A 26405-nucleotide genomic window follows, 5' to 3' on the forward strand; every position below is an offset into this window, starting at 1 on the left:
ACAACAATGAAACAGTCAATGAATTGAAAAAAAAGCCTGTAGGATGGGTGATAAAATTTGCAAACTGTATTATGTATGATATACAAAGAACTCATACAATTCAATAGCAAGAAAAGCAAATAATATGATTTTAAAATGGGCATAGGACCTGAATAGACATTTTTCAGAAAGAAAAAAAAAGATACAAAAGATATATGAAAAGATGCTTAACATCATTAATCATCAGGAAAATACAAATCAAAACCACAATGAGATAACATCTAGTAGGAAGCCTATTACCAAAAAGACCTGAGATCTTGAGGTTGGTGAGGATGTGGGGAAAAAGGACACCTGGACACTGTTGGTGGTAGTATAGTGGTATGACCATTATGGAAAGCGGTATTAACAGTTCCACAAAAAATTTAAAATTGAATTACCATATGATCCAGCAATCCCACTTCTGGGCATATATCCAAAGGAATTGAAGTCAGTATCTCAAAGAGATATCTGCACACCCACATTCATTACAGCATTATTCAAAATAGTCAAGATACTGGAACAATATAAAGTGTGCTTCAACAGATGAATGGGTTAAGAAAATGTGATACATATATACAATGGAATATTATTCAGCCATTACAAAGGAAATTCTGCCACATGCAACTACATGGATCAGCCTGGAAGGCATTTTGCTAAGAGAAATAAGCCAGACTGAGAAAGACAAATACTGTATGATATTACCCACGTGGAATATTAAGTCGGGGGGGGGGGGGGTGCCAGTTTCATACAAATGCAGAATAGAATAGTGGTTGCCAGGGGCTGGAAGGATGGGGAAATAGAGCAGCATTGATCAAAGGGTACAATTTTTCAGCTCTAAGAAGAGTAAGTTCAGAGGAACTAATGCACAGCATAGTGACTAGTTAATGCCACGGTACTATTTACTTGCAAGTCACTGAGAGCAAACCATAAGCATTCCCACCACAGAAAGAAAATAAAAGTTAACTATGTTAACTATGTGAGCTGATGAATATGTTCATGATCTCCATCTCAGTAATCACTCTATAATGTGTATGTGTATCAAATCATCATGTGTACACTTTAAGTTTTTACAAATATATTTGTTAATTATTCCTCAATGAAGTTTTTTAAAAATGCATCACATGTGGTTCCCATGAACAGCTAAGGCTTGGCATGGCTGCTGCCACCCTTACTATCTGAGGCTTGGGAGGACCCCGGAAGCAAAGATCTACACTGCCTGCAACAAACACACCCTTACACTTGAACCCCATCGTGAGCGACATCCTGAATTCCCTTTTATTGCAAACATTTTGAAGTTTCCCTGTATGACAAGGGCAAACTTAAAACTGGAATTTGTTACTGTCCTAATAACTACTGGGCAGACCCTGCACAGTCCTGTGCAGACTCTAAGCACCAACAGAAGGCTTTTAAATGCCCATCACCAGAGCTGCGTCACCAGACAAAGGCCTCTAAGATCAAAAGGAGAGTCTGCCACTGTCAGGACAAATTCCTCTGAAATGCGAGAAGGCTGCCTTTTGGGATCACTCACCCCTTCTCACTCCTCTGCCCCTATGGGATGTGGGTGTCACAGTGACAGGGAGAGAGGTTGTAAAATGGAAAACCACGAGGAGAGGGCTTGGCCCCCAGGGATGCCAGGGCAGGACCTCGTGGCACCTGGCTGCTGCTTGTCCCCTTTTGCCAGTCTGCCCGATGAGGTCGGGGAAGTTTCCTATTAGAACATGAAAATGAGACAAAACAAACTGATGTCAGACGGTCTATCCCCACTCTACACTGTAGGCTGCCCATTTTGGAAACAGAAATCGGTATAACTGGCAAGTGATAGACTTGAATTCAGGGACTCCTGGGCTTGAATCCCAATTGTATAATGTGGATGGGTCCCATGACCCCTCAGTCCCTCAGTTTCTTCATCTCTGGTAAAACATGGAATACTTGCCCCACAGAGCTACTGTGAAACAAGATGGGAAAATCAGATGAGAACGTGCAGGCCAGTGTAGGGAGGGGCTCAGCTCCTGTTCGTGTCTCTCCGCCCCTTCCTGGGCTGGGGCTGCCCCTCTCCTTTCTCCTCCAACTGCCTCACTTCCACTGATTCTTCTATAGAAGAATAAAGTTTGGGGAGTCCATTGGGGAGACCATCTAGGTCTCACACTACTGAAGGAGAATGCAGGGCAGTGTAATGTCTGCTAGAATCACAAAGAAAACATGGATTCTGATAGGCCAAATTCGGGGTCCAGAGAAAGCTCCTCAGCCTTTCAAGGCTTCCACAACAAAATGAGGGGGTCTGAGAGGATTATCTCAAGGCCCTCTGTCACCCCAACCCTCTGGCAAGACCTGAATTCAGAGGCCTGGCCTCGGAGTCACAGAATCTGGGGCGTGCCTAATATTTCACACGTTAAGAGTCATGAGATGACCAACTAAAATCCGGGGGACCAGCACCTCAGAGGGCACTTCTCCTCCAGAATCTCTAGATCAGTGGCTCCCAAAGGGCACGACATCACCTGGGGCCTCCATGAAAATACATATTCCTGGCCCTACCCTCAGAGATTCTGTGGGTTTGGGATGGGCTTGTAGAACCTGGCAGTGTCCGATGCCACGGTCAGGGGCGCACATCCTAACAAGCAATAAGAAAAGTTTAAACTTCCTGTGACTCAGGTAGCTCCACTCCCACCCCATATGGCTCTGGGCTCACGCTGAATACCCATGGCCCCAATACTTCCCTTCTCTGAGCCGGTTTGCTCCTCTGGAAAATGTGGCTAGTAACACCCTCTCTCAGGGACTGGGCTATCGTTTTTGAAGATGGGTTCCTTGGGCCATGAGTCTGCTCTTCAACGTATTAAGGGGTCTCTTTGCTTATCAAAAGTGCCAGGAGAAGGGCGCCTGGGTGGCTCAGTTGTTATTAAGTGGAAGGCATCGGTCTTCCACTCAGGTCACGATCCCAGGGTCTTGGAATCGAGCCCCGCATTGGGCTCCCTGCTCCCTCTCTCACTCCTCCTGCTTGTGTGTTCCCTCTCTCGCTGTGTGTCTCTCTCTCTGCCAAATACATAAATAAGATCTTAAAAAACAAAAAGTGCCAAAAGTACAGACTTAAACAGTCAAGACTGTAGCATTTCAACCCTCCAAATGTTCTTCCAAGAATGACCAATCCAGCTACACAGAGCCCTGATCAGGTGAGATCAGGAGCCTCCGTACACCTGTGTGTGCCTTCCACAAACACAATCTTTGCTGTATGAACATCACAAGCACGGCGTCTGGAGGCTGACTGAGGCTTGAATCCCAGCTCTGCCCCTCAGCAGCTACGTGACCTCAGCAATAACATTTACGTTTACAAAAAGCAGGAAAATACTTCCTCATCAGATCATGGTAAGGATGGACAAGATAACAAATGTGATGCGTGGGCATTTACAGACACTGTCAGACTGACAGCTCCTGGCCTTCCTGTGTTAGCTGCAGGTGGGAAGAGGGGTAGAATCCTAATTAGGCACTAACCTTATTTGATTAAAAAAATAGGTTTACTGACATCTAGCTCATAGGCCATACCACTGACCCATTTAAAGTGTACAATCCAATGGGCCCCAGAATTCCTGCTGAACCACGCGGCCATCACAACTCGAGAGCACTTCTGTCACCCCAAAGAGAAACCCTGCATATAGCCCTTGCCACCCAATCCCGGCAGTGCCCCAGCCTGCCCCAGGGAACCACTAATCTACTTCCCGTTGCTCTAGACTTGCCAATTCGGTGTATTTCATAAAAATACTATTATATGTGACCTTTTGTGACAAGGTTCTTTCATTTAGCATGTCTTTAAGGCTCATCCGTGTTGTGCCATATATGAGTATTTTGCTCCTTTCTGTGACTGAACAATATTCCATTTTATGGAAAAACCTCATTTTATGTATCCATTCATCCACAGATGAACCTTTGGATTAGGGCTGTTATGAACAAGTGCTATACAAACTACTATGAACATTCATGTTCAAGTTTTTGTGTGGATGTTTTCAAGTCTTGGGTAGATATATCTGGGAGGGGAATTGCTGGGTCATAAACTCTGGGCTACACCTTTGGAGGAACCGCCAGACTGTTGTTCAAAGCCGCTGCACCGCTGGACTTCTCCCTCAGCAGTGTAAGAGGGTTCCAATTTCTCTACATCCTCGACAATTTATCTTTTTTACAGCTGTCCTTGTGAAGTGTGAACCTTGCATTTTTATTAAGTTCTACTATACTTCCAGTGGAACAGAGTAGAGAGCCCAGATATGGACCCTCAACTCTATGGTCAAATAATCTTCAACAAAACAGGAAAAAATATACAGTGGAAAAAAGTCTCTTCAATAATGGTGCTGGGAAAACTGGTCAGCTATATGTAGAAGAATAAAACTCGACCATTCTCTTACACCATACACAAAGATAAACCCAAAATGGATAAAAGACCTCAATGTGAGGCAGGAATCCATCAGAATCCTAGAGGAGAACATAGGCAGTAATCTCTTCGATATCAGCCACAGCGACTTCTTTCAAGATATGTCTCCAAAGGCAAAGGAAACAAAAGCGAAGATGAACTTTTGGGACTTCATCAAAATCAAAAGCTTCTGCACAGTAAAGGAAACCGTCAACAAAACAAAGAGGCAACTCACGGAATGGGAGAAGATATTTGTAAATGACAGTACAGACAAAAGGTTGATATCCAGGATCTATAAAGAACTCCTCAAACTCAACACACACAAAACAGACAATCATATCAAAAAATGGGCAGAAGATATGAACAGACACTTCTCCAATGAAGACATACAAATGGCTATCAGACACATGAAAAAATGTTCATCATCACTAGCCCTCAGGGAGATTCAAACTAAAACCACATTGAGATACCACCTTACACCAGTTAGAATGGCCAAAATTAGCAAGACAGGAAACAACATGTGTTGGAGAGGATGTGGAGAAAGGGGAACCCTCATACACTGTTGGTGGGAATGCAAGTTGGTGCAGCCACTTTGGAGAAGTGTGGAGATTCCTCAAGAAATTAAAAATAGAGCTTCCCTGTGACCCTGCCATTGCACTACTGGGTATTTACCCCCAAAATACAGATGGAGTGAAAAGAAGGGCCATCTGTACCCCAATGTTTATAGCAGCAATGGCCACGGTCGCCAAACTGTGGAAAGAACCAAGATGCCCTTCAACAGACGAATGGATAAGGAAGATGTGGTCCATATACACTATGGAGTATTATGCCTTTATCAGAAAGGATGAATACCCAACTTTTGTAGCAACATGGACGGGACTGGAAGAGATTCTGCTGAGTGAAATCAGTCAAGCAGAGAGAGTCAATTATCATAGGATTTCACTTATTTGTGGAGCATAACAAATAGCATGGAGGACAAGGGGAGTTAGAGAGGGGAAGGAAGTTGAGGGATATTGGAAGGGGAGGTGAACCATGAGAGACTATGGACTATGAAAAACAATCTGAAGGTTTTGAAGGGGCGGGGGGTGGGAGGTTGGGGAACCAGGTGGTGGGTATTGGAGAGGGCACAGTTTGCATGGAGCACTGGGTGTGGTGCAAAAACAATGAATACTGTTACACTGAAAATAAATTTAAAAATTTTAAAAAGCTGATGAATAATTCATTCAAGTCAGCCTGTGAATGTTAAACAATATTGCATTACAAAATAAATCAATTATATCTTTAAAATTAAAAAAAAAAAAGACAATATCCCCTCAGGGAAAGGTTACAACAGAATGATAAAAACAGAAAGACGCCCTCTGAAAGGTGAAAAAGAACAGCACCAGAGAGGGTACACGGCATACTGGCTTTGTTGTCTGTGGGACACTGGCAGGGTTAAAGAAAAATGCTTCAGGCCTATTTCTTCCCTCTTACTGTTCCATTCCTTGAATTCACAAATGACTTTCTGGATCTGTTAAAAAAAAAATAATAATGTCTTTTTCCAAGTGAACCAACATGGTTACATGCCCAACAAAGCTCTCAATTCAAATGTCAGCCAACAAGCTGATTTGGGTTTTGTAACACTTTGCTCCTCTGGAAAAAACCTACTGCTCAACATGAACCTATCACACAGACCGCAGCTGCTGTCTGCCAACTGAGGATCTAAAATAAATTCCTGTTTCTGAACCCTAATGGCTCCTCTCAGGGTGGTGTCTAGGTGCTTCGGTGAAAGCCACTTTCCTAGAATGAACAGCTCTGATTTCCTAGGTCATTACCAATCTCTACCCTCAGGATGCCCCAATCTAAGGAGTGCTTCTTCTGTTTTTAGCTTGAAGGATTTGAGGTATGCCTCAAATAGCCCCTAACCCTCAGGCCAAATCAGCCCTTATGGGAGGCTTAGCACCCACAAACTCTGTAATCAGATGGCAACAAGGGGAGGGGGAGTTGCTGTTAGGAACCTCGGCCATGCCCAAAGCACTAGCAAGGAGAAAACAGAAAAGGAGGAAGATGGAAAGGGTGCTGGTGGAGGCAGGGCGTGGGACACTAACGGAGGAAGAAAACAGTGCTGCTGGGAAAAGATCAGCAGCACAGACTGCCTCTCCTGTTTTGAGAGATGGGTTTGCTGGCCCTCGTGATGATTCTGCAAGGACAAGCCAAAGGAGGCTGTGCTGTCACTGTCAACAATGGGTTACCCTGCGGGCCAGACTGCCTTCCAAGACCCACAGGTTTCTCGCAAGCATTGTCTACCAATGGAAAGGTTTTATTCTTATGTTTTTCAAATATGCATTGATCCAGTATGAACGATGAAACACTTCTCGTTTGTAAACATGTAATGACTTTAGTCATTGTACTTTTTTCTAAGCACTGGACAACTAAAGCAAAACTATTACCACAAGTCTGTGAAGTTTTTCATGTTAACGGGGGGCTTTATTTTCAGGAGGTATAAGGCACCTTCAAGAAGGAGCTCATGAAAAAAAAAAAAGAAGGAGCTCATGTACTATAAATTTTATACATATATATATGTACATATATACATATATATATATATATGTATATATGTACATATATATATGTATAAAATTTATATATGTATATATGAAGACAGTAAGGTCTAAATGTCCACAAATAAGAGACAGAAAAAATAAGCATGGTATAGCACAAGGGTCAGCAAACCATGGCCCATAACCTGTCTCTGTAAATAGTTTGACTGGAATGCAGCGATGCAACCTGTTTGTGTATTGTCTCTATGTTGTACAATATAGTTGGGACAAAGACCGTATGGCTCAGAAAGCTTAAAGCAATGACTATCTACCCCTTGAAAGTTTGCAGACCCCTGGTATAGCATATCCAGAAACACACTGCAGCTAATTAAAAATAAAGTCAACACCAACTATACATATGAACAGGGAAAGATGTCCAGATCCTCTGACTGCCTTCTGAAGGGAGTGGGCCCCGTTGGCTTGTTTGGGTTGTATTCCACAAAGGCAGAAATTCCAACGCTGAGGAAGAATGCAAAATTGGGAGAGAAAACCAGACTCTGACTGGGGTAGACCCTGCACTGTATGGCCCAAGTCTGGCCCCAACTTTGGAGAGGCCCAGTGGTCCCTGAAGACACCACCCCCCAACCTTGACTCACGCAGGGATCCCCTCCGGCTAAGGACTGGTGAGGGCTGAGGAGGAAACATCCCTTCTTCCCACCTGGTTCTGAAAACGATAAAGAAGAGTAAGGGGCGGAGCAAGAAGGCAGAGGAGTAGGAGACTGAGATATCATCAGGTCCCAGGAGTTCAGCTAGGTAGTTATCAAACCATTCTGAACACCTACAAACTCAACGGGAGACAGAAGAGAAGAAGAGCAGCAATTCTAGGAACAGTAAATCAACCACTTTCCGGAAGGTAGGACGTTTGGAGAAATGAATCCGAAGCAATGGGAAGATAGACCACTGGGGGAGGGATCTGTTCCTGGCAAGCTGTGGAACAGCGGAGCACAAAATCAGAACTTTTAGAAGTCTGCTCCACTGAGGGACGTCGCTCCAGAGGCTAAGCAGGGGTGGAGCCCTCTTGGAGACAGTGTGATCTCAGGACCCGTGGAGTCACAGAAAGACCGGGGGTGTCTGAGTATGGCAAAGCTCCCAGGTATTGGAGCAGGGAACTCGGCTGCAGAAACATAGCCAAGGATGGGGGGGCGGGGGGGGTCTCAGCTCAGGGTTACCTTAAACTGTGATCCAAGGCACAGTCGGGCCACTGCTCTTCAAGCAGGGACCCCACAAGTGGAAGATCCAGAGAGACCTTCTCTTTCCTCCTCTAAGCAGAGTGGCATGGGAGTGAGTGGCAGGAATCTGATGGGTTTGGAGACTCCAAACAGGGCTTTGTGCCAAAGATAGAAATGCTCAGTCACAGGCCAGGTAGGCTCTAAGTGCAGCTGGAGGCCACGGAGGCGGGAGAGATTGACTGTTTTTCTCTGACAGCGCACTGAGGAGTGGGGCCCTGAGCTCTCAGTTCCTCCAGGCCAGAGTCTGGGAGGCCACCATTTTCATTCCCGTCCTCCAAAGCTGTACGGAAAGCATTTAGGAAACAAAAGCTACCAAGAGCAAACCCAAGCAGATTGCTTAGCCTGGCCCCTGGCAAGGGTGGTACAATTCCACCTCGGGCAAAGACAACTGAGAATCACTGCAACGGCCCCTCCCCAAGGAGATCAGCAAGAACATCCAGCCAGTACCAAGCTCACCAATCAAGGAGAACAACGGAAATCCAGAGCTGGGGAGAAGTAACACATAGAATTCATCCCATGAATTTTATCCCATGATCCTTTAATCTTTCAAAGTTAAATTTTTCAAATTTTATTTTTTTCTTATTCTATTTTAGTTTTTCCTCTCTCCTATTTTAATGTTTTTTAACTATTTTATCTTATCAGTATCTTTTTAAAAATCCTTTTTAACTTTCATTTAGTCACATTTTATCCCTTCATTGTAAATACCCTTATTATTTATAAACATATAGGATTTTTTTTTCCTTTAAAATTGTGGCATACAATTTCTTCCAATAGATCAAAATACACCCTGAATCTAGTGCCTAGCTTTATTCTAGTCTCCAGCTTCAATTACAGTCTTTCTCTTTTTTTCTTTTTTCAACCAACTTCTTATCAATTCCTTTCTTAGAATCCTTTTTAATTTTTATCTTTAGAGTCATATTTCATACCTTCATTGTGTTCACCCTTATTTTTGTGTATATATAGAAGTTTTTCTACCTTTAAAATTTTGGTAGGTAGTTTCTTCTAACAGAACAAAATACAACCAAAATCACGTGAGTGTCTCTGTTCTACTCCCCAGTCTTAGATATAGATATAGATATAGATAGGTAGATATTATATCTATATACTATATAACATATAATATAATACACACACACATACACGCACACTTTTTTTTTCTTATTTTCCCCCTTTCTTCTCCCCCCTGCCCAAGTTTCAGGTCTCTTCTGATTTGATTAGTGGTTATTTTTCTAGGGTTGCTGCTACCCTTTTAGCATTTTGTTCTCATTCATATATTTTATCTGGATAAAATGACAAGGCAGAAAAACTCACCACAAAAAAAAAGAACAAGAGGCAGTACCAACAACTAGGGACCTAATCAATATGGACATTAATAATATGTCGGAACTGAGTTCAGAATGACGAATACCAAGGTGCTAGCAGGGCTTGGTAAAAGCATGGAAGATATTAGAGAATCCCTTTCTGGAGAAATACAAGAACTAAAATCTAACTAAACAAATCAAAAAAGCTATTAATGAGATGAGATAAAAAATGGAGGCTCTTACTGCTAAGTACATGAGGCAGAAGAGAGAATTAGTGATATAGAAGACCAAATGATAGAGGATAAAGAAGCTGAGCAAAAGAGACACAACTACTGGACCAGGAGGGGAGAATTCAAAAGATAAGTGACACTATAACATGAAACAATATTAGAATAATTGGGATCTCAGAAGAAGAAAGAGAGAGGGAGCAGAAGGTATAATGGAAAAAGTTATAGCAGAGAATTTCCCTAATATGGCAAAGGGAACAAGCATCAAAATCCAGAAGGCACAGAGAATTTCCTTCAAACTCAGTAAAAATAGGTCCACACCCCGTCATCTAATAGTAAAACTTACAAGTCTCAGTGACAAAGAGAAAATCGTGAAAGCAGCTTGGGACAAGAGGTCTGTAACAACGGTAGAAATACTAGACGGGCAGCAGACCTATCCACAGAGACCTGGCAGGCCAGAAAGGACTGGCATGATATATTCAGAGCACTAAACGAAAAAATATGCAGCCAATACTATATATATCCAACTAGGCTGTCACTGAAAATAAAAGGAAAGATAAAGGGCTTCCAGGACAAACAAAAATTAAAAGAATTTACAACCACCAAGGCAGCCCTACAGGAAATATTGAAAGGGGTCCTCTAAGCAAAGAGAGAGCATGAAAGTAGTAGACCAAAAAGGAACAGAGACAATATACAGTAACAGTCACTTTACAAGCAATACTATGGCACTAAATTCGTATCTCTCAATAGTTACCCTGAATATAAATGGGCTAAGTGCCCCAATCAAAAGACATAGGGTATTAGAATGGGATTAAAAAAAAACAAGACCCATGGATATGCTGTCTACAAAAAACTCAATTAAGACCCAAAGACACCTCCAGATTGAAAGTGAGGGAGTGGAAAACAATTTACCATGCTAATAGACATCAAAAGAAAGTTGGGGTGGCGATCTTTATAAAAGATAAATGAGATTTTACTCCAAAGACTATAAGAGATAAGGAAGGATGCTATACCCTACTTATAGGGTCTGTCCAACAAGATCTAAAAATTTTAAATATCTATGCCCCTAACATAGGAGCAGCCAATTACATAAACCAATTAATAACAAAATTAAAGAAACACATCAACAATAATACAATAATAGTAGGGGACTTTAACACACCCCCTCACTGAAATGGACAAATCATCAAATGATCAACAAGGAAATAAAAGCATTAAATGACACACCGGTCCAGATGGACATCAGGTAGATATATTAAGAACATTTCATCCAAAAACAATAGAATACACATTCTTCTCTAGTGCACATGGAACATTCTCCAGAACAGATCACATTCTGGGTCACAAATCAGGTCTCAACTGGTACCAAAAGATTGGGATCATTTCCCTGCATATTTTCAGACCACAATGCTCTGAAGCTAGAACTCAAACACAAGAGAAACATTGGAAAGAACTCAAATACATGGAAGCTACAGAGCACCCTACTAAAGAATGAATGGGTCAACCAGGAAATTAAAGAAGAATTGAAAAAATTCATGGAAACAAGTGAAAATGAAAACACAACTGTTCAAAATCTGTGGGGCACATCAAAGGCAGTCCTGAGAGGAAAGTATATAGCAATATAAGCCTTTCTCAAGAAACAAGAAAGGTCTCAAGTACACAACCTACACCTACACACCTATACAACCCTATACCTAAAGAAGCTGGAGAAGGAACAGCAGAGAAAACCTAAACCCAGCAGGAGAAGAGAAATAATAAAGATCAAAACAGAAATCAATGAAATAGAAACCAAAAGAACAGTAGAACAAATCAATGAAACTAGGAGCTGGTTCTTTGAAAGAATTAATAAGATTGATAAACCCCTGGCCAGACTTATCAAAAAGAAAAGAGAAAGGACTCAAATTAATTAAAATCATGAATGAAGAGGAGAGATCACAACCAACACCAAAGAAATATAAACAATTATAAGAACATATTATGGGCAACTATATGCCAGCAAATTTGACAATATGGAAGAAATGGATACATTCCTAGAGACATAGAAACTACCAAAACTGAACCAGGAAGAAACAGAAAACCTGAACAGACCCATAACCAGTAAGGAGATTGAAGAAGCCATCAAAAATTTCCCAACAAACAAGAGCCCAGGGCCAGACAGCTTCCCAGGGAAGAACATTTAAAGAAGAATTAATACCTAGTCTTCTGAAACTGTTCCAAAAAGTAGAAATGGAAGGAAAACTTGCAAACTCATTTGATGAGGCCAGCATTACCTTGATCCCAAAACCAGAGAAAGACCCCATCAAAAAGGAGAATTACAGACTAATATCCTTCACGAACACGGACGCAAAAATTCTCACTAAAATACTAGCCAATAGGATCCAACAGTACATTAAAAAGATTATTCACCATGACCATAAGATACCTAGGTATAAACCTAACCAAAGAGGCAAAAAATCTATACTCATAAAACTATAAAGTACTCATGAAAGAAATTGAGGAAGACACAAAGAAACGGAAAAACGTTCCATGCCCATGGGCTGGAAGAACAAATATTGTGAAAATGTCTATGCTACCTAAAGCAATCTACACATTTAATGCAATCTGTATCAAAATACCATCAATTTAAAAACAAAAAAAATGTTAGGGTCTAATATAATATTTCAAAGGTGAAAAACAAAACAAAACAAAATACCATCAATTTTTTTCAAAGAAATGGAACAAATAATCTTAAAATTCATATGAAACCAGAAAAGACCCCGAATGGCCAGAGGAATGTTGAAAAAGAAAACCAAAGTTGGCGGCATTAAAATCCCACACTTCAGGCTCTATTACAAAGCTGTCATCATCAAGACAGCAGGGTACTGGCACTAAAACAGACACGTAGATCAATGGAACAGACTAGAGAGCCTAGAAATAGACCCTCAACTCTATGGTCAACTAATCTTCAAAAAAGCAGGAAGAATGTCCAATGGAAAAAAGACAGTCTCTTCAACAAATGGTGTTGGGAAAATTGGACAGCCACATGCAGAAGAATGAAACTGGACCATTTCCTTATACCACACAAAAATAGGCTCAAAATGGATGAAAGACCTCAATGTGAGACAGGAATTCATCAAAATCCTTGAGGAGAACACAGGCAGCAACTTCTCCGACCTCAGCCACAGCAACTTCTTCCTAGAAATATCACCAAAAGCAGGGAAACAAGGGCAAAAATGAACTACTGGGATTTCATCAAGATCAAAAGCTTTTGCACAGCAAAGGAAACAGTCAACAAAGCCAAAAGACAACTGACAGAATGGGAGAAAATATTTGCAAATAACATATTGGGTAAAGAGCTAGTATCCAAAACCTATAAAAAACTTATCAAACTCAACACCCAAAGAACAAATAATCCAATCAAGAAATGGGCAGAAGACATCCAAATGGCCAACAAACATATGAAAAAGTCCTCAACATCACTTGGCATCAGAGAAATACAAATCAAAACCACAGTGAAATACCACCTCACACCAGTCAGAATGGCTAAAATTAACAAGTTGGGAAACAACAGATATTGGCAAGGATGCAGAGAAAGGGGAACCCTCCTACACTGTTCGTGGGAATGCAAGCTGGTGCAGTCACTCTGGAAAACAGTATGGAGCTCTGCAAAAAGTTGAAAATAGAGCTACCCTATGACCCAGCAAACGCACTACTGAGTATTAACCCTAAAGATACAAATGTAGTGATCCGAAGGGGCACGTAGACACAGATGTTTATAGCAGCAATGTCCACAATAGCCAAACTATGGAAAGAACCTAGATTCCATCAACAGATGAATGGATAAAGAAGATGTGGTATATATATACAATGGAATACCATGCAGCCATCAAAAGAAATGAAATCTTGTCATTTGCAACAACGTGGATAGAACTAGAGGATATCATGCTGAGCAAAATAAGTCAATCAGAGAAAGACAATCATCATATGATCTCTCTGATATGAGGAATTTGAAAGGCAGGGTGAGGAGGGGTTGGATGGTAGGGAAGGAAAAAATAAAGATGGGATCAGGAGGGAGACAAACCATAAGAGACTCTTAATCTCATGAAACAAACTGAGGGCTGCTGGGGGTGGGGGCGTAGGGATAGTAGTGGGGTTATGGACACTGGGGAGGGTATGTACTATGATGAGTGCTGCAAAATGTGTAAGCATGATGATTCACAGACCTGTACCCAAATAACACATGTTAATTTAAAAAAAAAAAAAAAAAAGACAAGATTAAGGATGTAAGTTCAAATATAACCACGGCTTTAAGGCAGTTTACCTACACGGAACCCCAGAATCAAGCACACATCCCCACTGAGGTGGAGCTGTGCCAGGCTCCCCGACTGGTACACTGATGCCCACTAAAATGGAGGTGACAGGCCCATCCCATCGATGTGAACCAGATCCCCATGTCAGGACACCACGGTACACCCTGGACAAAAACACACCCAACCTATGGACCCTGGTCCCTCTGAGGGCAGGGTGTGAGGGCATTTTCACTGTAGCACACACTAGACATAGCATCTTAGGCAGTTTGTTCAGGATAATTATGAGGCTTAAATAAAACACTGCACACCAAGGCCTGAGCATATCGCCTCACATCCAGCAATGCTAGTATTTAATAAATGTTATTGTCTTATGTTTCAATCGTAGTCCAGCTTTATGACAGGTACATATTTGCTTCTGTGATATATAATACCAGTGGACTTCCTCACAGTGGTCCTGAATGTTCACTGACAGACATGAGAGCACTATGAAAAGTGTAAATACCGAGCCAAGATCTAAAAAGTACTAATTAGGGGGGCCTGGGTGGCTCAGTGGGTTAAGCCTCTGCCTTCAGCATCGGGCTCTCTGCTCAGCAGGGAGCCTGCCTCCACCTCTCTCTCTGCCTACTTGTGATCTCTACTTGTGATTTGTTTTATTAAATAAAAATAAATAAAATAAATAAATAAAATAATAAAATAAAAAGTACTAATTAGTACATGTTTTTATATAAAAACCATTCCTGGAGGGAAGTTGATAACCTCAAATATTTTTAAAGGAAAAAAAGGCGGGGCATAAAGACTCTTAATTAAAAATGTCCAACTGAGCCCAAAAATTCATCTCCTATTCCTCCCAAACTCCCACTAAAATGACAGAAAAGCAGCAGAATAAGAGTTAAACACCCACGGGAAAAAGAATGGATAAGGGACATATCTAATAAGAGATTCAAACACATACTGGAAAACTGCCAACAAAGGGAGGTCTGCTAAGGCAGGCCCCGCTCTCTCCTGTATTTAATGACTGAACTTTCATTCTGTAACGAATCAGAGACAGACAGTGCCCCGACTGTCCCTCCCACTACTGATTCCCTGGTCCCTAGTCAGTGAGGCCAACAAGGGGAGAGGCAGCATCTCCTGGGGCCTCTGGGGACATGTCCCAGACGCTTGGCCTTTCCACTGGGTCGGGGGTCAGAGCTGATACACAGGGCGTCCACCCCCATTCCTGCCCAACAATCTCCTTTCCAGACTGGAAATCAGAACCGAAAAACATGGTGTGGTTTGCTCCAGCTCAGTGCAGCTGGGGGTAACGCCCCGCTGAGACCCCGGCCAGCCCCGCACTCCCCATACTCCCCACTCAAAGCACCCACTGCCAGCTCATCCCTAAACCTGATGGTATCAGAACATAATAAACATACAACTTCTCGCCCTTTTACAGGCGCTGAGGCAGGGGGGAGGTAGGACACCGAGTGGGAGGCCCCACACAGAGCCCTCACAGTCCCCTCTCTCCTTACAGTGCGGGGCCTTCCTCCTCCTTCCCGCAGGACTGCATATCAGAGGCACTGCGAGGACGGCACATCCATCTCCACGCACTGCTCCAGAATCCGCAGAGCCTGCCCTGCCCCCCCACCCCCTCCACCTCCCCAACAGCCCCCCCCCTGCAGATACCCTTCAAAGCCTGAGAAGCAGCCACCGCTCCACCCCACAAACAAAGAAAGCAAAAGAAGTAGGATTCAGTAAACAATTGTTTAATAGAAACCATTCACTGACTATAAATGATTCTATACAAAATAAATCTTTGTTTGTCACACCCACCACAGGAAGTGACCCAACGCAACGCATTAGGTGAAGTTACCTAAAAGGCGTTTGCAAACTGTTTAGAATCTCAGCAGAGGCCTGCAGAATCTTTAGCTCTTCTGTCCACAGTGTTTCTACCAAAGTTAGTTGGTTTAGCAAAGCCACTTCTTCATCTTTCATATGAGAAACCTGGAAAGTATTTTAAAATTAATTTTTTACTGTAGTAAAATATAAACAAACATAAAATTTACCATTATGACCACTTTTCCATGTACAGTTCAATGGCATTAAATACACTCTAAGTGTTATGTAACTGTCACCATTACGTGTCTCCAGGAGTCCTTCAATGTCTCTAACAGAAACTTTGCACCCATTACACACAAACCCCATTCCCCTCACCCTCAGCCCCTGGGAACCTCTACTCTACTTTCTGTCCCTATGAGTTTGCCTATGCTGGACAGTGGAATCCTACAACATTCGTCTTCTTGTATTCTGGTTTATTTTACTGAGCATTATGTCTTGAAGGTTCATTAAAATTATTTTTCAATCTCAGTAATGTTTTCATTAAAATGAGCTGGTTTCTCAGGGCACCTGGGTGGCTCAGTGGGTAAAACTTGCCTGCCTTCAGCTTAGATCAGGATCCCAGGGTCCTGGGATCAAGCCCCACTGGGGCTCCCTGCTCAGCAGGAAGTCTGCTTATCCCTCTGCCCCTCCCCCTGCTCATTCTCTCTCTCCCTATCTCAAATAAATAAAATCTTTTTAAAAAGAGATTTTTTTAAAACTTTTAAAATTAAAATAAATTTAAAATTATATTTAAAATTAAAATGCAATCTTTTTGAAAAAATATTTCCCATTTAATGAAAACAACTACTAAATAGAAATATTTTTAAAAGTACTTGAAAATTCATGCAATAATTTTACCTACTGAATCTATAAGCACAATGTTAACAGTCAAAAACCCCAGAAATTACATCAACATTCATCTATTTAAGGCATCAAAAGAATGCAGTATTCTAGAAACATACCTTTTGCAGCACAGCATTGGTTTCCTCTATGAAATAATGGCATATTTTCTGGGCTATAACCAAACTTCTCTTCTCATTTGTATCTGAAATGATTTCCCCAAGAAGTATTTTTTTCCAGCATGTACTAAAACCAAATTGTTCAATAAGGTAATGTCAGCAGGCCCTCAAAAGATAAAGAAGGCTTTTTACACTTCAACATAACTCTTCTCCAATTTTTCCAGAAGCATAATAAACGCATTCCATTAGCACATTCCCTGAAAGCATCTAGCACATGCAGCTCCTGTTGCAGCAGACAAGGTACAGAAGGAGGAGAAACAATGGATAGTAAGAATCAAGGGGACTGACGCTTTGTAGGGAGGGACTGAATCTGATTATCGCTGCAACTGTGTCAGGCACGCGAGTGAGTGCGACATGTCCACCAGGCACGGACACAGAACAGAAGACGGAGGTGACTTCCGTCCTTAGACACAAGGACTAAGGCTGAGGAGCAAAGACAGTAGAACTTTCCTTTTCTTCAAGTGACAGTCGTTTCTAAACTACGGCAAACTGAAGAGAACACATTTCACAAGGTAAAAGGCTCTGGAGATGGAATGGAGAGTGAAGGCCTTCTGTGCAGGGAGGTCATTCCCGTTTTACACTGTGAAAATATGCAGGAAATGCGGTTCCAGGGGCACCTGGGGCCAATTCCCTTCAGGCAGAGGAGTAGAAGTGTTGCAGGGTAAGCGAGAGGGAGCCACAGCAAGATGCCGAGCCAGACAAGGGCAGAGCCAAAACCACGTGCTGGCAAGAAGCACTAAGCAGAGCGGAAGAGGGTGAAGGAATAAATTCTGGATGCTGAGAGTCCAAAGCGGAATGGCTTAGGAGGGGAAAGATAAGGTGAAAATTGCCCCATCAGAGTGGAAGTATACAGATGTCACTTAGAAATTCAGGACAGCTCATAAGCCATGGAGAAATCTGACAAGTCTTCAGCCTCAGAAACAATGGAAACCTCAGGAATAGCTAAGTTCTCAGGGAAGAAAAGAAGGAAGGAAATCACTATCTGCCCGGCACGGGGTTTCCTATAAAACAACTATCTAATTAACTCTTCACAATTACCTAGTAGAGAAGGCATTTAGTATCCCCAAGTTTGACACAAACTAAGACTTGGGAATGGGAAGGAACTCACTCTAGGTGACAAAGCTGAGGAGAGGCAGAAACCGCATGCGAACAACATTCGGCCAAACCGCCACCTGTTCTGCCGCATCACTCCAGACTGTTAGGAGGAACTCAAAGAGGGAGGAAAAGGGGCCTCGGGGTGTCCTCTCAGACCCTCTGCCATGAAGGATTTACAGAACCTTACAAGGGCACACCGGAGAGGAAATACAAGGTTAAGATGAACGGACAGTGAACACAAGACCAAAGGACAGGTGAACGAGGAAGGGTCAAATAAGCCAGGATAAAGTGCGTGCCTGAAAACCCTGCATGTCTGGACAGGCCACAAATCTGCCACTGAGTTTTCTAGCAAACCACAGAGGAAACTATCAGATACAGAATCCACAGCGGCTGTAAGATAAAAACACACCATCTGCTGAGAATAAACACAACTATTTCTGGGGTTGAGATGAGGAAGTCATTTTTTCTCTGAGTCCTTACAGCAGAAGAGGTAAGCATTATCCCGACAAGAGTTACTCAATGAGCGCCAAATACTTCGAGGCCCTGTTCCAAGGGCTAACTCTATGCATTAGCTCCTTTAGTCCCTCCCAACTGCTGGAGGAAGGGGTCAGTATCCTCAGCAACTCCTCCTTTCCTATGGTTCCTCTCATGTGAGCCTTTGCAAAGCAATGCACCCAGGCTGAAGAAGTCCCTGCACTGTGCAGTGGACAGTCCTTTCCACGCTGGGGGAGGAACCGGCAGCCTCAAGGTAACATTAAGGAGCCTAACCAAGACGTGTGTCTCCACCCAGGCTTCCCCTCTACCTGCCTTCCCCATGGAAATTTCCAGGCCTCTCCTTTAGCAGGGGGCTGGATCTGCGCACTGTGGCAGAACCAGAGCGGAGGAGCTGTTCGCCCAAAGACAAAACTTGCTACTCCGGACTTCCCCTTTGAACAGTGCCAAGGCTCACATTTTTTAAAAATATTTACTCTATGAAAAGAAATATATATATTTATTCTAGGGTTTCCTGAGGGGTTTGGTCAGTTGGGCATCTGACTGTTGATTTCAGCTCAGGTCGTGCATGATCTCAGCATCCTGAGCTGAAGCTTGTGTCAGGCTCCACAGAGCTTGCTTGAGATTCTCTCTCCCCCTCTCCTTCTGCTCCTTCCCCACTCGCATGTCACATGAGCATTCACCCTCTCAAATAAATAAATAAATAAACAAAATCTTTTTTAAAAAATCAACTCTCAACAACTGCAGGTCACCAGGGAAAAAAATACCTGAAAATAAAAAGTTCTCAGGGTCATGTATTCTGATTTTGACTCTAAAGCCAGATTCCAGAAATGGTAAAAACTTAAAAGTGAAATGCTCAGGACATGGGCAAGTTCCCTAAAGAATCAGCCTCCCGTTATACGATGGCATTCCTTTCCCCTCCCAGGCTGGGTATTTGAGTGTACGCCAAGAGAAGCCCCAAGGTTATATACAGGTTGTAACTACAGCTCACAACCAACACAGACAACACTTACAATTCTTCAGCCTCCAGACATAACAACTTAAGAGCTGTGAGTAACCTCCAAGATGGTCCATCCCATCCAAATGTTAAATTTCTAAAGCATAAAAACAAATAAGAACACATCAGTCACTTCAGTACCCCATGACACCGTGGCAAATGGCTGAAGAGCCAAACACTTTCTGAAGGGCTAAACATTATGTAATTTGTGTCTTGGTCACAAAGGCAAAAGAGAAAATTAAGTCTGCAAATACTTAAGAACAAAGCCAGAGCAGGAAAAAAAAATAATAATTTCTGTTTAAAAAGAAAATGTAGGGGCACCTGGGTGGCTCAGTGGGTTAAGCCTCTGCCTTAGGCTCGGGTCATGGTCTCAGGGTCCTGGGATCGAGCCCCACATCAGGCTCTCTGCTCAGCATGGAGCCTATTTTCCCCAATCTCTCTGCCTGCTGCTCTGCCTACCTGTGCTCTGTCAAATAAATAAAATCTTTAAAAAAAAAAATGTAAAAGGGGAGCTGGGGTGGCTCAGGTGATTAAAGGTCTGCCTTCAGTCCAGGTCATGATCCCGGGGAGTCCTGGGATCAAGCCTCACATCGGCATGCCCCCTGCTTAGTGGAGAGCCTGCCCCTCCTTCTGCTCCCTCTCCCTCTCTCTCTCAAATAAGTCTTTAAGTAAAAAAAAAAAAAGGCGGGGGGGAGGGATAAAAAAACAACTTTCCCACTGATTTCAGTAAGGAGCTACAATCTGGTTGAGGAAGCCAGAGGAAGAGGGTCAGTGCCACAGGTCCCAGGGAGATGAAAGATGAAGAATCAGAGCTCCCTGGGCACCAAACAAATGGTAACCACCACAGCCAGAGTGCCCTCACACTGCTACTGGAACCATGTAAAACTTCATTTTATTTAGAGAAGAAAATCTGAGAGAGTCTCCACTTGGCATGGAATCACCCAGCCAACACCCGCAGTCCTGCACCCCAAGTGCCTATACCATGTTACTGAGTGACTGACCAAGAGCCAGCCTGGCCTGCAGGAGCCCAATGCCATCCCACTGACCACGTATTGGAGACAAACACAGGGCTACCAATCCATACAAACAGGGCTTATACAAACAGGGCTTTCTTTTAGTACAATAATACTTCAACTTTGTATCTTATGTCCCCAAGTAAGTTTCTTGAAAAGTATCTTTACACTTTTTGTGTGCCCCACATGAAGCACAATTTACTACACATAGTAAATGCTCAATAAATACCTACCTGTCAACTGATACAGTCTGGATATATCTCGTATCTCTAGAAATGCTACCTCAATTTTCTTACCAGTTTCCTGAAGAAATAATTTTAAGAGACAGAGAAAATACTTACTCTATAAAGTCATGATCCTTCAAAATAGAAATCTTCTTGTTCATTTGTTTATCTGTTGATGGCAGATATTTAACAAGTAGATCTACAAAAAGAAAAAAAAAAGGAAACAGAAAAAGGAAATTTAGGGTGTCATCAGACAAAAGTGTGGGCCTTCTACAACTACTTTCCCTTCCACCAACAATCAAGACATGCAATGTGTGTTGTGCATTAACTGATGAACCACTGAACACTACATCAAAAACTAATGATGTATTACACAGTGGCTAAATGAACATAATTTTAAAAAGAGTAAAATAAAAATTTCCAAAAAAAAAGACATGTAAACAGTTTTTCCTAATTCACACCAAAAAGCTCCAATCAAGTCCAAATCAAGATCTTTATTAACCCCTGGAAAGCTACAGAATTTCAGGGCAGGGAGGAAAACATCCATCACCTCAACACACATTCCCACTAAGCAAATTAATCCACAAAACCTGGTAATTAAGACAGTGGCAGATGCAGGAAGTTAAACCCACTACCCATTACAAACATGAATAATTGTTTATAATGATGTTTCCAAAAGTCAGAATTCGAAACTGGGTATTCGTGATTATAATCATAAGCAATTAAAAGTGAACATGTAAAAATTAACAAAGCTTGTTGAGATAGCAGGGTAATGACTGATTTTTCTGTTTTTAAAAATCTCTTTTATATTTCTATGTCTTGGTTTTAAAAATGTAAAAATAACTAAAATGTAAATTTTGTCCAAACTTTGCAAATCAGTATTTCATGGTCAACAATATTAAAATTATTCTGGTACCAGGAGGCTAATCTCAAAGCTAGTTGTCCAAGAGACCCAGCAAGGCCCAGTTTTTGCTTTTAATTTCTATTTTGAGAAATAACACTATTATTCTGCCTATAGGACCGAGTAGTTTCACCCTGAACAAGTTTCTACTTCATACAACTTATATTAAAACTACCCCAAATTATACAGTCAGTAAATCTCTGGCCATATTTCTACAAACTACTCCTCTGCTGCTTCAGGAGAAGGGGGAAAGAAACATTTTTCTATATACTGTTATTAATAGTATATTTGGAATTTCCACAGCATTAATTTAACAGCTAAATTCTTATTTTCAAAAATAGTAATACTGATGATGGCTAATTAGTAGGTCACAGAAAAACATAAATGAAATCAATATATCATCATGGCATTAACCTCCAAGACAATAACTATGTAATATATTTATCCCTGTCATAGCACCTCATACAAACTGGTAAGAGATACTAGACATGATCTTAGCCAAAAGGCTGACAAGCAATCACACAGTAAATGCTTAAATTTAATTTTTTAAGTTTTTTGTTTCTCTAATCTATCCTGTATTTAGTGACAGTGATAATGTCTCAGAACAAAAGTTACCATTTCTTCCCATCTTTTTAATTATTAAAATATTACTATATTAATTGATTAGTAATATTAATATATTATATATTAAATGTTATATTATATTCATTTCCTCAGTGGTCTTTCTTTTCTCCCATTCTACTGTCTGACCTAATGCAACAACTTTTCTCAGCTCTTCCTTTCCTTGGTAGTGACCAGAGCCTTGTTTTTCACTTCAACATTCAAATTACATGGTCAGTGAGTGTCTTCCCCTACCTAGGGGAAAATAAATGATACACATTTTAAGGTTTGGCCATTTTTACTAAAACTTTAAAAAATCCACATCCTCAGATGGCGTTTAAAAAAAAAAAAAAAGGACTGTATCTTCGTAGTAAGAACAAAGCTGCTTCCAACCTGCTGAGACATAAACACAAGCATGAGGATTCTGGATGGACACGAATCCGTATTCCAGGAGCAGCCGCTGGTTATCATGGGGGCCATAGCAGATGAACACCTGTTCATGCTTCCTGCAGCCTGAAGCCGTTCTGACTTCATAACAGCGAGTTTCCTCATTAAATGCTGCTTTTACCTAGGCAAAAAAAATCATTAACGATTTTTTTAAAGCCAAGCATAAAACTGAAAATATTAAGTTTGCTGTATTAAAGTCAGATGCAGCTTTCAAACTCTCATCACAGTGTGAATTCAACCACATGTGGGAACATGCCGGCTCTGCACTTGGGGCTCCTGGGTGCCTCCACATCCCCGCTCAGTGAGGGGGAGGTGGCCTGCCCAAGGGCTCTCAGGATGGCCAGATGCAGGACACGTGAAAGCGGACAGGTACGCCAGAGAGTGGTTCCCTAGTCACATATACAGCCTAGGTAAGGACACCCCAGCCACACAGGGGCTACGCTTGGGAACTGTGGGACCTGCAGGAGCCACAGGAAGCAGGCTCGGGAGTAAAAGGAAGTGACCCCGTCTCATGCTGGGAGATGTGAGCGCTCGCGTGAAGAGGCAGACAGGAAGAAGAAACCATTAGGCTGAGGGCCGGGTGATGGGGCCTTTCCCTCTGGGTTGGGGGCATATCCAGGGAGAGCAGAGGAACTCACAGTCAGACCCCTGGGGCCCTGTGATGCCCAAAGATGTCAAGGCAACACATGAATTTCAGGCCTCACGATACACAGCGTTCGGGCAGCAGGATACTGATTGACACAATGATAGGGATTTTTTGACAGTTCTGTTAGTTAACAGACTGCAGAGGAAAGAACCAAGATGATCCACCTGCCCTCCACACTGAGGAGGGGTACAAGAGCTGAGGCCGCCACACTCCACAGTAAAGCCCAGTGAGGACGAGGAGGAGGAACCGGGCTGAAACTCTCAGCTTGCAACATCAACAGACTAGGGCCACGGTTTCAAGTTACTTGCCAAAAGCAGGAGGTAATGCGCTTTAGACCAAGGGTCAACAATCTTTTTTCCATAAAGGGCCAACGAGCAAGTAATTTAGGCTCTGCCAGGGCCACTGGGCCACATACCCACAGGCTGTAGTTTGTGGGGCCCCTATGAAGGCTGTCGAATCACTGGCTTAGAGCACAAACGCACTAACGGCCCGATACAAATAAAGTCACCCCAGTGAGGACTGACTCAGCCCTGTGTCCAGCACCCGTTTACAGGCACGGCGCCGACATTAATTCATCAACATCAGCCACAGAAACAGCCATCAAACCTCCATCTCCTTTGCTGAATATTGTCAGAAATGCATCTTTCTCAACAGTAGCAAGCAGACAGGCAAGGAGACTGCCTCTGCCTCAGAAAGCACAGTACAGGCCTCCCTGTGCTCGCCTCGCACCAGTACGTGGGCTAGCCGGGGGCCATCCATCTTCTCCAGGCGGGGTGCAGTACGAAGAGAAAAGCGTGAGCAAGGGCCCAGCCAGTGTACCTCTAACAGACCCTGACAGGTTACAGGTGAGCTGACATAGGGACACCTTTGCCCTCAAAGCCAGGCACCTACCTCAGCATTCCTACCCTAAGTCGTCACCTTTATGTGCGATTTGGGAAAGAGCTGCAGACGAGCTCTCTGACTATCTCCCAAAGAGGGATTCTGTAATGTTTCCCAGACTCCTTTTCCCCACAAATATTCATCCATTCAGCAAAGGTTTATCAAGTCTTTACTAGGTGCCTGACCCGCAACTGGGTTACAGGGAGAAAAAGGCACAGTCCCTTCAAATCCTTACACAGCTCAGAGACGGAGACAACAAGTCAATCACTGATCACAGCAAAGATAGATACTGACAGCGATATCACCAGGTGTAAAAAGGAATGGGACGGGAGAGCAGTCAGGACTTTAGTCCCCATACTAGCCAAGAGGAAAGAGGACTTTGCACCAAAGCTGGGGGGTGAGGGGGTGCTGCTGGTTAAGGCTGTATCAAGGGATGTAGCTCTGCTGGCCTGGAAAGCAGAGTGGGAAAACAAAAGAACAGGATGCCAGAAAGGAAAAGGGAGCTGGGAGAAAAGTCAGAAAAATACCTGGTGGGGGTAGATTTCCCTAAAGCCAGCAACACCTCCCTCCGTGGTTTCAAAGTCAGGTTCTACACGTCAGAGTCCTTCCTATCAAACAGAACATGTTTGTCTTGTGTCTCACCTGGACATCTGGGCTGTGATTCAGCAGATCCAAGTACGGGGCGAGCGCGTAGGTGTCCGGCTCTGGAGAAAAGCATTTCCTCTGCCCATGCTTCATGTACACAGCTCTGGTGTTGACCGTGCACCAAGCCCACAGGAGGGCACTGTAGCTAAAAATGTTCTCAACAGCCTCAGAAAACAGAGGCTGCAGGGAAGAGAAAAAGTCTCTGGAGGAAGAAAAGAACCCCTGCACACGGGCTCTCTGCTCTTCAGCCTTTGCCTTCAAAGGTTCAGGAAATAGATTCACCACTTTTGGCTCCAAACATACGGGGCAGGTGTAGGCCTTTGGTAAAATGTCCAGGTAAGGCTTCCAGAGAGACTGGTCCCCAGCATGCTTTTCTGAAACTAAAAAGGTGCACAGAGCCAGAAGAGGAGATGGAGGAGGCTGGCACCTTTTAAAAAATACAAGCCAGATTAAAAGAATTACTTTGATTCAAAATATGGAATCAGCTAGAGACACAGGTATCCTAGTGGTTTGTTCTGCTCCCAGAGGGACTGTGGCCAAACTGCCAGCGCACGCCCAGCTTACTCCGTGCACCAGGAGAGGGTTTTGCTTCCTCAAGACTTTCCTCTCCAGAGCGCATCCCACCGTAAATGCCCTAAGCAAGTCACACTGATGAGTGACAAGAGCTGTCTCACTACCCCAAGTTCCAGCTTTGTTTGCAAGAGAATCCTTTTTGCAAGCAACCTCTTTGTTTCTGACTTGGTTCTCCAATTTTAAAGCTTCTGCTCCAAGTTCACTTATTTTGCTTGGATAAAGGTAACAAACTTGGTGGGGGCAAAAACTGGTGGAAAAGAACCTATACCTGCCCCACCCAATACAGTAACCACTGGGTACACGTAGTTATTTCAGTTTTAGTTATTCAAAATTAAGTAAAATTTAAAATTCAATTCCTCAGTCATGTAGGTCACTTTTCAAGTGTTCAACAGGCGTATGTGGTTAACGGCCACCACAGTGGACAGCGCAGAGTGAAACATTTCTACTGCGAAAGTTCTACTGTGTGACACTAACCTAACAGAAAACTGAATCACCTCATTATATATTTGCTACAGTTCTAAAGTTTTAATTCCTAAATTTACCCACTCTATTAAAAATTACACACTGCGGTGTTTTTATTTGTTATCAATAAAAAGATTTCATGTTGCAGTAATCTTTTAGAAAAGTTTTCATTAAACCTTCAAAGTCCAGGGACGCCTGGGTGGCTCAGTTGGTTAAGCAGCTGCCTTCAGCTCAGGTCATGATCCCAGCGTCCTGGGATCGAGTCCCACATCGGGCTCCTTGCTCCACAGGGAGCCTGCTTCTCCCTCTGACTCTGCCTTCCACTCTGCCTGTGCTCGCTCTCACTCACTCTCTCTCTGACAAATAAATAAATAAAAATCTTTAAAAAAAAAAAAAAAACCTTCAAAGTCCAGATTCCTATACTGTGAAAATAGCCTGCTCAAAATTTCAGAATGACATAGAAAATGTTAATACTAAGAGCATCGCTGCTTTTACTCAGGCCAATAAAGATACATTTGCCCTCATAAA

The 26405-nt window shown here is 42.7% G+C and overlaps 1 protein-coding gene across 6 annotated transcripts in view; it reads right to left on the bottom strand.

Annotated features, from left to right (window-relative positions):
- SETD4 (SET domain containing 4) overlaps nucleotides 1-26405 on the bottom strand; it is a 67022-nt gene that overhangs the window by 26388 nt on the left and 14229 nt on the right. For 3 of the 6 annotated variants that reach the window (XM_059164677.1, XM_059164676.1, XM_059164678.1), the window contains exons 6-11: nucleotides 24840-25269; nucleotides 22619-22793; nucleotides 20842-20923; nucleotides 19504-19584; nucleotides 16847-16970; nucleotides 15880-16010 (exon numbers count right to left, since the gene is read on the bottom strand). In XM_059164677.1, the coding sequence (XP_059020660.1) occupies nucleotides 15880-16010; nucleotides 16847-16970; nucleotides 19504-19584; nucleotides 20842-20923; nucleotides 22619-22793; nucleotides 24840-25269 (1023 nt within the window). Of the gene's footprint in view, nucleotides 1-15879; nucleotides 16011-16846; nucleotides 17010-19503; nucleotides 19585-20841; nucleotides 20924-22618; nucleotides 22794-24839; nucleotides 25270-26405 lie in introns of those variants that run through there. The other 3 variants (XR_009351222.1, XM_059164680.1, XM_059164679.1) reach the window with 3 other exon arrangements.

This window comes from Mustela lutreola, chromosome 2 (assembly GCF_030435805.1).
Source record: "Mustela lutreola isolate mMusLut2 chromosome 2, mMusLut2.pri, whole genome shotgun sequence".
Classification (NCBI taxonomy): Eukaryota; Metazoa; Chordata; class Mammalia; order Carnivora; family Mustelidae; genus Mustela; species Mustela lutreola.